This window comes from Denticeps clupeoides, chromosome 1 (genome assembly GCF_900700375.1).
Source record: "Denticeps clupeoides chromosome 1, fDenClu1.1, whole genome shotgun sequence".
Lineage (NCBI taxonomy): Eukaryota > Metazoa > Chordata > Actinopteri > Clupeiformes > Denticipitidae > Denticeps > Denticeps clupeoides.
The window spans coordinates 28,674,498-28,687,450 of record NC_041707.1 but is presented as its reverse complement, the minus strand read 5'-3'; the positions used below and the strand labels follow the sequence as shown (position 1 = coordinate 28,687,450).

General features: G+C 41.1%; 1 protein-coding gene across 11 annotated transcripts in view; it reads left to right on the top strand.

Moving 5' to 3' along the window:
- The window catches only part of ralgapa1 (Ral GTPase activating protein catalytic subunit alpha 1), a 73,294-nt gene that overhangs the window by 24,008 nt on the left and 36,333 nt on the right, over nucleotides 1–12,953 (top strand). For 6 of the 11 annotated variants that reach the window (XM_029001148.1, XM_029001139.1, XM_029001156.1 and 3 more), the window contains exons 14-27: nucleotides 53–176; nucleotides 1,895–2,132; nucleotides 2,473–2,637; nucleotides 3,629–3,769; nucleotides 6,280–7,812; nucleotides 9,033–9,157; nucleotides 9,513–9,726; nucleotides 9,953–10,123; nucleotides 10,291–10,434; nucleotides 10,808–11,001; nucleotides 11,151–11,249; nucleotides 11,399–11,554; nucleotides 11,693–11,821; nucleotides 11,923–12,048. In XM_029001148.1, coding sequence (XP_028856981.1) covers nucleotides 53–176; nucleotides 1,895–2,132; nucleotides 2,473–2,637; nucleotides 3,629–3,769; nucleotides 6,280–7,812; nucleotides 9,033–9,157; nucleotides 9,513–9,726; nucleotides 9,953–10,123; nucleotides 10,291–10,434; nucleotides 10,808–11,001; nucleotides 11,151–11,249; nucleotides 11,399–11,554; nucleotides 11,693–11,821; nucleotides 11,923–12,048 — 3,559 coding nt within the window. The remainder of the gene's footprint in view (nucleotides 1–52; nucleotides 177–1,894; nucleotides 2,133–2,472; nucleotides 2,638–3,628; nucleotides 3,770–6,279; nucleotides 7,813–9,032; nucleotides 9,158–9,512; nucleotides 9,727–9,952; nucleotides 10,124–10,290; nucleotides 10,435–10,807; nucleotides 11,002–11,150; nucleotides 11,250–11,398; nucleotides 11,555–11,692; nucleotides 11,822–11,922; nucleotides 12,049–12,953) is intronic. The other 5 variants (XM_029001210.1, XM_029001218.1, XM_029001226.1 and 2 more) reach the window with 3 other exon arrangements.

The window sequence follows — 12,953 nt, the reverse complement described above, 5'->3', positions numbered from 1 at the left end:
TTTTTGTAACCATATGCCTTTTTCCCTGTGTACTGCTGATTTTGGTTTTCAGGGAGCAGGTTCTATTGGTGTTGCTAAGGGTGACTGAATGTGTCATGAAGAGACCTCCCTCAATCATGCCCCAAGGCAGGAAGACCACCTCTCTCTCTGGACGACTGGCGGGTCCCATTTTCCAGGTAAAGATGACACAACCTTACAGATTACTTTATTCTTTCATAGTGTATTTTTCTGTTGAATGATGAGATGAGGAATTAAGGAAAAATATCCAATTACAACACAAACACTTTTTTTTCCCTCTCTTTGCTTTTTGTAACAGCTACTGCATTACACTCACATGTAAAACGTATACTATTCTAAAAATATACTACATATACATACTGCACAATTAATTGAATTTTAATCACAATCAGGAATTTGGTTGCCATAATTAAAGTATCAATCAAGTTAGCCTAGACTGTATGAGCGGCAACCTCAAATTGTTGTAATATTATTACACTTCATATTATGAAGTAATGGATTTCTGTTTAGTTGGCATGCGGCTGTAATATCAAGCGAATGAAGAATCGATGCATAACATTTCATAAGTAGTATTTTATTTTATCTTGCAATTTTGTGTTTGACAAACAATGTTATTCATGTTACAAACCAGAGCATCTCTCTTGCCACCCCATAGGAATGACACAGCATCTGTTTTGACACCTTTATGTGTTGTATAGTTTGGGCGATTCTCTGGAAAATTAAATGTTAAAATGTGTTTTTGCAGACATTTGCAAAACTGTTACCTCTTGCAATGTAAAATTATTACTAATTTATGATCATAATAATTACAAATTATCATAACCCAGACTTCAAAATTCAGTTTATATATGTTATATTCAATTGTGCATCAGGCTAAAATATTAATACATTAATACAATGCACCACATTTTAATATAGGCTATCATATGTTACACTTAACAGCACTAGTTTAGCTTTTAGACCAGTGACATTGTTGTCTTGTGCTGTGCATTACGTCCCATATATCATACGATCCTGGTCGTTTTAGTTCCATATATTGGTATTGCATAAACACTATTTTATTGAAGTGTTGCACAATTTTGACACCCACTATACATTGAAATATTTGGTTCAGTTGTTTTGTCTGAATGCATATAGAGTTCACAGAGAGTTCACACAAGGGAGACTAGTTTTCTGTGTCCCATGCATTAAATGGTAAGTTTTTTAACTGCTTGTATGGCTTTGTCATAGAGTTATATTAAACTACCAAGTAGTAAGGCACGACAAGTACTACATACACGTCTTACTTGTTCATACTTCTGACTACTAGTTATGGGGCTAAAGTAACTTGTGTTATTAAGATTAAATAAAAAAATAAAGAAGTATATAATTAATAGTGACCTGCCTTTGGATATCTCTTAAGCCACAAAATGTCGAGGCTAGTTTTTAACTGTAGGCCTGTAGTCTATTCTTGTTTCTTGTAGTATGTGCCTTTTTGGCATCTTTTTCTTCATTTGTTTTCAGTTTATCACTGCACTCCACAATTGCTATTTATTTTTTGTTATCCCTTTGTCTTGGGTAATATTTATTTTATTATTTTTGTTATGTAGTTATTTTTGTTTGGGGTTTCATTTTCAACTGAAAGCCTGGTTCGCTTACTGTTTTGTTTAAACTTTGCTTAAAAAATAATAATAATCTGTTTTACCTGAAATAATGTATAAGCGTGATTAATAATTACAATATTGATAAAAAATATTGTGATTTATCATTTTGGCCATAACTGTGCAGCTCTACCACATAGTTGCCTTCTTTTTCCTCATCTATCTCTTTTCTTTAAACCTTTCTTCTTCCATATTTTTCTCCCACTTCTAATGGCTTTTGTCCTCTCACCTCCCAGACGCTCATTGTAGCATGGATTAAAGGGAACTTGAACGTGTTCATCTCTCGTGAGCTGTGGGATGAGCTACTTGCTGTCCTTTCTTCTCTCACCTGCTGGGAAGAGCTGGTCACTGAATGGTCGCTTACCATGGAGACACTCACCAAGGTCCTGGCACGTCACCTGTACAGCCTGGACCTGAATGAACTTCCACTGGACAAGCTGAGTGAACAGAAGCTGAAAAAACACAAAGGCAAAGGTTAGATGCTGCTAAGAATGCTTGAAGAATTGATGTCTTTAACCTAGAAATAAAGTATTCTGTGACCTTCAAACTCTATATTGTCGATGTAAAATGTATTTTTTGTGTATGAATTTTACAACAGATGCTCAGTCATTTGACTGGATAGAACAATTTAACTGCATAAAATTTTGACTAAATAAAGATATTCAGGTTTTACATTTAAACTGTCAATTTTCACTTTGTAGATTGCAGGAAGTGCTACAGTGTTAAACTGTTTTAGAATTTATTTATATGCCTTTTATCTGGATATGTCCAGATTTAAATTTTAGCTGAGTAAGTGTTGCTTGATGTCATGAAGGTGGTGTGCATGAGGGCCAGAAGATGGTGGTGGACCGCTCTTTCTCTAAGGGCTGGAGCCGTGACCCTCCTGGCCAGGCTGTTGCCATGCGCCAGCGCAGTGCCACCACAGCTGGCTCACCAGGCATTGAGAAGGCACGTAGTGTTGTGCGACAGAAAACTGTGGGTGAGTGTCAACATACCTGCCTAGTAGCAGAACTGTGAGTAGAAAATTACTCTACTACTAAGTCAAGGATAAAGTAATGTTTTTGTTTATTTGACATAATCACAATCACTCTGAAACTGGGTCTTATCTAATCCATCTTTGCCGGGGACTCATAAACATTGCGTATGCACAAAAAGGGCCTTGAAATGTGTTCAAATTTGCCAGCAAAAGTGCTATAAAATATGAAATGTGTTAATTTGTGGGCGCATTGAACTGCTCTTCTGTAGTACAGCTATTTATGAAATGGAACTTGTCTTTTTTTCCGGCCAGCATATGAATGTTTTTTGTTTATTTACTTACTTACATTTTTGCTTTAAAAATGTTTTTAAAAGACACTCCAGTTGTCCTGTAAGTGAAATGCAATGGACTACCCAACAGCTTCACGTCAGACCTGCGTGTAATGCAGGTTAACTGTGTGTGTTCCATATCAGGAACGTTAAGTTTTTAGTAGAATGTTTAGGATACATGGACTGGTAGTGTGACCCTTCTAATAAGGATGGATTGTGTATCGTGCATGGCCAAAGATGGCTGAAACCAGTTGTTGGAAGGTACCAAGTGCTGCTCCATGACCTAAATCACTTCAGCACTCTTGCAACGTCTCCATAGAAACCACAGAACCTTAAGTCATTTAGCCTGCCCCTCCACAGAGCCATGTTTTCTTGTCTTCCCTCCACTGCTCTCTATCTAATAGCCAGAGCTCTTAGCTGAGTTGCACTTAACCTTTTCTCACCCACTCTCTTCCTCTCTTTTCCTCACCTTGTCTTTTTCTTAATTATTTCCCCTGCCTCTCCCTAATTCCATACCTCTATTTCACTACCTCCCCCTTTTACATCCTCTCTTGGTCTCTTCTTTTATTTTGGTTTCTTTGTTTTCCCCTCTGGGTCTCTCTTGCTTGCTCGCTCTCTCTCTCTCTCTCTCTCTCTCTCTCTCTCTATCTGGGATTTTGCTGTAGCGCTGAGGAGCTGCTCTACAGGAGACAGTCTGCTGTCCTCCTCGTTTATTCGCAGCGCTAAAAGTGCTCCTGTCCTGATGCACCCTGCCCACCCTCTCCTGCCCGACTCTGTCCTCACCCCACTAGCTGACGAGCTGTCAGGTAGAGCCTCCTCTACTGCTGTCTCAAACCTCCTAACTAATATGTGTGTTTAAATGTGTGTCTGCATTATTTCTGCTTGGATTTACACTCCTCAACTACTGCCTGACTATGTCTGTGTGCACATTCAGAATGTGTTTGGTTTTATCTGTATGCTTTAAATCTGCACTCCATAGTACCCACCAGTAGTACTGCAGCAGTATACTGGTTTCATATGACAAACAAGGTGTATGCGTGTCTTTGTTGTCCTTGTACTTTATTTCATGACTGCTCTTACTCATTGTACAGGAGATAATATCAGTTTGATTGACTTGAATATACAATATCTGCATATACGTCTAGTCTAAAATGTCTTACCCTTCAAGAGGCAGTCATGAATCCATGATTTTCTAATCAGAAAAGATTAAGAAGATAGTTGTGAACATGCAAATGTGTCAATTATGTTCTGTAGAAATCCTTTTCTGGTCTCTGAAATGATAATTCCACATTACATTTCATTGAGTTTCAAAGAGAACATATATGGACTTGTTTTAATACATTACAATATAACAAAAACAACACAAATTACGTAAGGTCACAAACAATGAACATGAAAGTTTCATATGTGAATGAAAACAGGGTCATCATACTTAAGTTTTGATCTGATATTCAGCTTTTTACACAATTGTTCCAATTGCAACAACACAAATGACACAACACAATTCTATTATGTTTTTGCAGTAGTAATATTTTTAAAGAGCTTTTGTATTGCCACAGGTATTTTCAGGGTTCTAGGGTGCAACATAATTTCTCAATGTTGTGACAGCCGTTCGGGGAAGGGGTCATATTGTAAATCAAATCAGAGATCGTGGAAGGGCGGGGCCCACCTCTGATTAGCCATTGTCCAGATATTCTCTTATGTGAACATGTGCGTACTGCAGTCAGCCTGGACCCATCGGATAGACAGAGTGGATGTAGCTACTGATTAGAGCTTGAAGTTGAGCGTTATTGTCATTTCAGCTACATACATGTTAGACAGTACATAGTGAAACGAAACAACGTTTCTTTGGAACAAGCAAAGTGGATCAGTGCATAATAGATAATATTACTCAATATAACAGAGATAGTGTGTGTGTGTCAGTTCAAAATGGAAAGTCCATGGAGTTTTCAAGTGTCTTGATAACCTGTGGGATGAAGCTGTTGCATAGTCTGGCAGTGAGATCATCTCAGGTGTCCTCACTTTCCACTGTAGGGTCTTGCGGTTCGAGGTGATGCATTTCCCAAACCAGACAGTGATGCAACTGGTCAGAATGATCTCAATAGTTCTTCTATAGAAAGAAGGTGAGAACAGGTTGTGGGAGATAGGCTTCCTCGGCCTCCGCTGGAAGTAGGCTTTCTATTTTCCAGGAGAGGTTCTCCTCTAGATGAACACAGAGGAACTTTGTGTTCTTGACAATCTCCACACAAGACTCATTTATTCAGGCTGTAAAATTTAGACCAATCCCAACAAGTACAGGTTTTTAAAACCCTGAAACCCAACATTATTGTGGTTGCCAACATGACTGTACCAACATGCTTTGCACGCTACATGTCATTTTTCATGGTCTTTTTCCACACCTCAGAAACTAGCGTCGGTTTCGCTGCCTCAGCTTCCATTTTAGCGCTAATCAAAAGGCATAACTTGACCGCCTAAGCCAGAGTAAAATGATGAAAAAATCACAGTGCATCTATAAAACATATTACATTCATCAATAAGTGTCCCTTCTCCCTGCTGCCTTTCAGCAATAGGCAGCAGCAAACAGATCATCAGGCCAAGATGACAATCAAGTTCAAGCCCTTAACACTTGCACGTTTAATTTAGATTTTCTTTTTATTTCATTTATCTTCTTTTAATTTCAACTCATTGAAGCATTTTAAGCACCAACATATTTTCAGTAAGTTACCTTTCTTATAGAATTGTGCTTCAAATAACTTAAGCTAACCAGACAGTTATTATTTTCAAGTCAATATGTGCACCAAGATTTTAAAAGAATAAACTGTGTTTGTAAAAGCCGCACCACTACAACCAATGCAAAAAGTTATTATTCATCTTTAGCACATTGGGTTATGGGGAAGTATGTTTTTATTGCATAGGTTGTGTGGGTGTGTGTGTTCATGCAAGCATTCTGTTTTGCCTGTGGGTGATTCTTCCAAAGTGCTACTATGTCTTAGTTTTAATTCCAATCAAATGGCAATTAGGCTGCTTTTCCTGTTATTTCAAGATTTTATGTTTTCTACAGTATAGAAACCATAAGGATTTTTTTTTTGGTTTACGGAAAACATTGGTATACGTAAAACATTATGTTTACATCATAAGGAGTGCAAGCATGATGCAAACGTACTGTTTTCTGGGGTTTCCGTATACCTGCATTGTGGCTTTTATCCCTTAAGTGTCTTTTATTAAATTCTGTTATTTTGTCCGGTGTACTTTTCTCTTATATATTTGACCATTCTGACACATTGCATTTCAGTCAGACTTATCTTTTATTTTGCAGACTTGGAGGAACCCCCCATGGCCCCACGCGGCACTCACATGCGGCATGGTTCACAGAGTGAGGAGACTCCACCCAGCTCTGAGGTTTTTGCCACATCGGTAGAGGCAGACCTAGCCACGCCCACTATGCTCCCACCACTGCCTCGCAGCTCGAGTGCATCCGACATCATGGAGCCATTCATCACTGAGCGTGCCAAAGGTGCCCTTCCTGCCCCTCCTCTCACCCCTACCACCACCTCAACAACAGGCTCCACCTCCACTCCACCCCTCACCAACCCTGCCACTGTTTCGACAATGGGGCATGACCTCACATCCACTCTCCCTGACCCTGATCTTAAACAATGCTGGGAGGGCAAATCAAGCCCCTCCACCCACACCTGTTTTTTCCCAGCCACAGGGAGCAGCAGGGCATCCTCTCTGGATTCTTATGAAGCTCCCACTGATCTGTATGATCAACTGTGCCAGGTATCGGTAGGGGGCACCCCTGCCCCCCCTGACCCTACCTGGCCTGGCGCCATGCAGACTGACACTATGGTTGGTGATACATGGTTGGGTGAGGATGACCTTCTGTCTTCCCTCAGAGAATACTTCACCCAGAAAGGGCCGTTCCAAGAGGAACTGGCTGCAGAGAAATGGGGTTGCTACAGTAATGAGTTTGCAGAGGAAGTAGATCGAGATGTGCAGAGGGCACCATGTGTGAGTAGCACTAACACCGCTGGAGAGGAGGACTCCTCTGAGCACAGCTTTTATGAGTGCCTTGAGCACTGCGATTGGGCTCTTCCCTCTGCCTCTAGCTCTCATGCAGATGAGCAGGGCAGCCTGTCAGTAGCATCAGCTTTAGAAGAAGTGGAGGGAGATGATGAGGATGAGAGGGATTTGTGCCTTCATAGGCAAAATGCTACTGAGGGTGAGGGGGAACCAGTTACACAGCAACCATCGCACCCACACCCGCACCCTTATTACCCACTGCCATCCACATTCAGGCCTCGCCTGGCCCGGGTTGTTCCAAAAAAACGTCCGGGAGGAGGTGCTGCAGCAGGGGAAGGAGGTGCGGGTGGAGGAGGGGTCCATGTTAGCTTCCGTCCATCTACAGAGTCAGTGCAATTTTACAACCCCTTAGATCCCAAAGAGGCATACTGGAAAACCCGCCTCCGGCGTCTCAGCCACTTCACTGTCAGCAGCAGCAGTAGTACGTCCTCTGCTGCAGTGGGTGCTATTGGAGCAGGGGTAAAGCTTGGGGAGGCTTTGCCTGCTGCGGTGGTTGGGGGAGGAGGGATGAGGCGTGGTCGACTGGGTCGGACCGCCCTTCGTCCCCGTGGCTCCCGTTCACGCTCTCAGGAGTCTGGCTGCAGCCCATCACGACACCAGCAGGGGGCTCTTCTTGGTGGTGTGTACAAATCTGTGGTCCATGCACTTTCCCATAAACCCAAGGGCCCTGGACCACAGCAACAGCAGGCCAAAGCGCAGGCTGCCGAGGCGCCCTTGAGGGAGCTGTATTCTCACGTTATGGGCTATTTTGGAAGAAAAGCACCAGGTGAGGACCAGCTTTGGGATTAACCCAACACGATCAAGCAAAGCAGACAGAAATGATGCCCGATCCTGTTCCCTTTGTTTTTTTTTTCTGTTTTTAACTGTTTGATTTGTGGCTGAATGCGGACTGAATTGAAGCTTTTTTTTAAATGTGTTTCCACATCTTCTGTCAAAAGTAGCACAGTCCATAAACAGCTGCAGGGTACCAGCCTTCTCTTCAGGGATGGCTGCACCCACCCTCCTCCTCCAGCTTTTGGGATTTAATCTCTGCTTCCCCCCCTCCCTGGATGCTGCATGTCCTTACTCCTCCTCTTAGACTTCTTTCTCTCAAACCCACATGTGTGCACGCACTTATTCAGCATAACTTATGCAGGTCTCTGTCATTTTACAACCAAGCTTGATGTCCAACAACAGAAGCTACCAGTAGAGGGCAGCAGAATTCTTCTGTGCCTATACTATTGAACCACTTCTACTGAGGTTTGATAATAAAACAGCGTACTGTCATGAACAGGGTGTAGACCTTGTAATGTAACAACCCTCATAATTTAATACTGAAGCTAATATAATAACTTTTTCTTTCAGGGTAATTATTTATTTTGAAACAACTTTTTTTTTAATCACCATAACTTTAAACCCACACGCATAATGCAGAAACTAACGCAGCTTGTTGAAAAGGTCCACATAGTCATGGAATCAGGGGTTGTCTTTTGGGCCTTGTTTGAACTTTTGTCTCCTACAACTAAATAACACCTAACACTTCTAATCCTTTGCATCTAGAACTTTGTGAAAGGTGCTGCATTAAGGTTCACTGACCTCTACTCTCATCAAACTTTCTCATGGCCTGCTGGGAAAAATGCATTGGTTTCACATTTTCTTCTCTCCCTGTCTTGTTTGGGGACTGCATGAGAATTGAGTAACCCTGCATCGCTTCACTGGTTGGAATCAGTTGTGTGGTTTGCTGATTTTTAATTTCTCTTACATTGATAGATTTTTTCTGTTTTGGTAATGCATCTTTTATTTATATGTGTCTTTTAGCTCACCGATGGACAGAACATTTTTTAGCTGCAACCACCTACATAATAACAAAAACTAGATCATTATACTTGTTACATTTACTGAAGAATATATATTTTTAAAAGTTACATTGGATGGAATTTATATCCAGTGATATTTTTTGCCATTAAGATTTGTACCACTCAGTCTGTTTCCGTTTTTGTATGGCAGCCAATAAAGAGGATGCCCAAAAAATAAGGCCCGTTTCAACGGATGTCGGCAGCAGCAACCCAAACTTTAGTGACCTTATGGATGAGTTCATCCAGGAGCGGCTGAGAGCTCCCAAAGTCACACCTGTAAGTATTTTTGTGCACAAGTTTACAAAGTCACCTGTGTTGTACTTTTTTTAATGAGCAGATTTTTTTTCCTTAAAATATACTGTTGACCACATTAATGTAAATAATCTGGTGTTTTTTTTCCAACAACGCTTTTTGGCTGGTCATGATTATACCTGCAGTGTGCAAAGAACTTTTGACTGGTTGTGCACATTCATTACCTAGTGTAATTGTTGAGAATGTTTAAATTACAAGTGCACTGTTTATCTCCAATTCCTAAGAAAATATAACTGCCTTAACACCGTTTTTAAGATTAAGTATTTTTTTGGGGGTTTTTTTTTTAGTACCACCCATAATATTTGTGTTGTCCTAACAGACCTTGGGTAGGCGTGGCAGTAGCCCTGGCAGTCTGGAAATTCCTAAAGACTTTCCTGAGCTCCTAAACCGCCAGAATACAACACGACCTGCAGATGACCCTGGTGTGCCATCAGAATGGACCTCCCCTGTCAGTGGCAGTGGCAGTGACCTCATTAGCTCTGACAGCCAGTTAGACTCTTTTAATGCCTTCCAGTATGACAGCAAGTTTGACAGTAAGGACTATTTTGATATTCATATCATTAGATATTTTAATGATAATGATTTAATTATTTTTCATATTTGACATTTTGGAATGCACATACATAAATGTGCTGTCACTGGTGTCACTACAACCTGGAGGGCTCCTGTATTTCTGTGTGTGTGTTCATGTGTAAAAGACTTGAAAAGGACTCATCTTCATGAGTCTGTTTGATACAACATGTATTTATTCTCGATAAGATTTTAGCTTTGCACCAGACACCTGTACTTTGGGCTCTGTGGACCAGGACAGTTTGGGTGGTGTCCCTCAGACTACAGAAGAGCCAGAGCTGTCCAGCCTGACAACACTCCATATAGACTCTGATACCAGCAGCCAGCAGGGGTTCTCTGCTGACACAGTCACCATCACAGGTGAAATACCACTACAAACATTGCTCAACCTGCACTACAACAGCTCAAATAATGACACGGATTTCCTGGATAGGATATCATACTGTTTTCTCCAAACACTAAGGATAAAAAAAATCTGTATTGTGTGGGTGTGTTTAATCATCAGTTCTAATGATCTCTTTTTTTAGGGTCAGAGAGTGCTTCCCCGCTCCACTCGGTTGGTGGATCTCGCTCACAGACACCCTCACCTGCCACACTAACTGCGGAACATAAAGATGTGCATCTGGATGAGAAACTCCACCACTCTGTATTACAAACTCCAGATGACCTAGGTACTTACACAAATGACAGTTGAAAATTCATTGTGTCTTGACAATCCAATGACTGCAAATAAGTATTATGCATTCTGATGTTAAAAGCAAATCCAGAATGGTTAGCTGGCTAACAGCTGTGTACAATACAATTAGAACCCATTTAAGTAAGGATTAGGATTGTCTCTACTGTATAGATTCTCTTTTTATGTCTTCTTTGCAGTCTCTGGTTGAGTTTTTGCCTACTGCCTCTGTAAAAAAATTTCAAGTCAGTGAAGTAAAATGAACTTCAGTCTACTTTATGTATAATAGGAATAACAGGAGTAATCAAAATTACTGTTCATGTATCCTAATGTGATCTTTATTTTGTTTTCTTCCACTCAATCAACCTTAGAAACTAGTGAGTTTCCTACTGAAGACTGTAGTGTAATGGCTGGTGGATCTCTAACTGGTTGGCATGCTGATGTTGCTACGGTGATGTGGCGGCGAATGCTGGGTATCCTTGGGGATGTGAACTCAATCAAAGATCCAGAGATCCATGCCCAAGTTTTTGACTACCTATGTGAGCTCTGGCAGAACCTGGCAAAGGTGATTTCTTGCAAATTCCTCCACAGAAAAATGCATAGGTCCACATTCTAATCCCTGAGAACACCTACAGCATATAAATACTAGTCATTGTATTCTAAAACATAATGGTACCAGTCTACCTGTCTTATTTGATCTGTTTATTTCCCCAGATCAGAGACAATTTGGGCATCTCTCTTGACAACCAGTCATCTCCACCTCCTCCAGACTTGATCCCACCCCTCAGAATCCTCACTCCATGGCTCTTTAAGGTCTGCTTCTACCATTTCAGTTATTTACCAATTCACACAAATCTTCTGCAATAGATTATTTCAATTGATGTGTATTTGAGAACATTGGTGGAACTGTGTGGGGTAGTAATAGGTGAAGTGAATTTCTGTACTTTCTTTGCCCCTTGTAGGCCACCATGCTGACTGAGCGTTACAAGCAAGGAAAACTGCATGCCTACAAGCTAATCTGCAAGATCATGAAGAGGCGGCAGGACGTTTCACCCAACTCTGACTTCCTCACACACTTCTACAACATTATGCACTGTGGACTGCTGCATGTTGACCAGGTATATCTGTTAAAGGAATAAAGATTATAACTTTTATTATACTGAATAAAATGTATTAATTTTTGTATCAATTACTAGTTCATAATTATTTTTGTCAGCAAATTTATGAATTTGATTTTCATTCTGTGTTTCTTTCAGGACATAGTCAACACAATCATTAAGCACTGCTCCCCTCGTTTTTTGTCCATTGGGCTGCCTGGAGCAACCATGCTCATCCTGGACTTTATTGTGGCTGCCAGTCGAGTCACTGCTTGCACTTCTCTCAATGTAAGTGCAATATGCCACTTCATTCTGACGTCCCAGGTATAACCTGACCCTTTTCTCTCTGTGTCTCTCTCCCCTTCATGCTTTTTCTTTATCTCTCTCAGGCTCCACGTGTGGAGGCTCAGATTCTTCTTGGTTCTTTGGTATGTTTCCCAAACCTGTATGACGAACTTCCAGCCCTACACCCTACCACTGCTGACGTGGTTATGACCAAATTCAGAGATGTTAAGGTATGCCATTCATTGTGTGTTGTCTGGTCTCTTTCTTTCTCTCTCTCCCTCCCTCTCCCTGTATCTCAGTGCAAATGATTAAGCTAATCAGGCACACACACACACACACACACACACACACACACACACACACACACACTCACAAGTAACAGGACTTTTAAGTCCAGTACATTTGATGATTGCAGCAGGAGAAGGTGCTTTTTGCCTTTTATTAAACAGGATAAAGCAATAATGAGGTAAAAGTCCAGACAGCTCTGACACAGTGTACTCACAGATTTGCTTGATAGCTTGCAAAGTTAATAATACTGGCTGAATAAGAGCAGGTGAAACAGGCATTAAACAATGAGAGAACCCTGTACTGTGTTTTTACCTTTTGGGTAAAAATCAATACATTGATGCCTTAGACAGTAGGCCAGCATATGCTGCATGACAACACAAACTGGTTGAGTCCACATTTGTTCCTTAACAGACCCTTTGCTGGTCCCTTGTGTTACACAACTAGCACTGTTGATGGGCTAATGACCGATCAGGTATTCTGGGGCTGTGTTAGCCCAACCTGGTGCACCATGGCGATGTTTTCTGCCTGTTGTTGTGCTGATCGGTAAGCAGGTAATGCTATGCATGGTAGCGTCCTCCATTTGGATGGAGAAATGCACACAGTGGCATCCCATAATCAGGGGACCAGGAATGAATGCAAGGAGACAGTTAGTGCTATCTGGGAGACAGGCTGCTGCCTGAATATGGGTGCATGTTTGTGTGATTTTTTGTATGTATTTTGTATGTATTTCTTAATCAATGAAAAAGAATCTGTCTGAAACTTTGGTGAAAAGCCTTATACAAAACTTTGTGTTCAGAGTAGGGATTGGTTATAAATCACTAAGAATGCCTGCAAAAATCGAAATTAT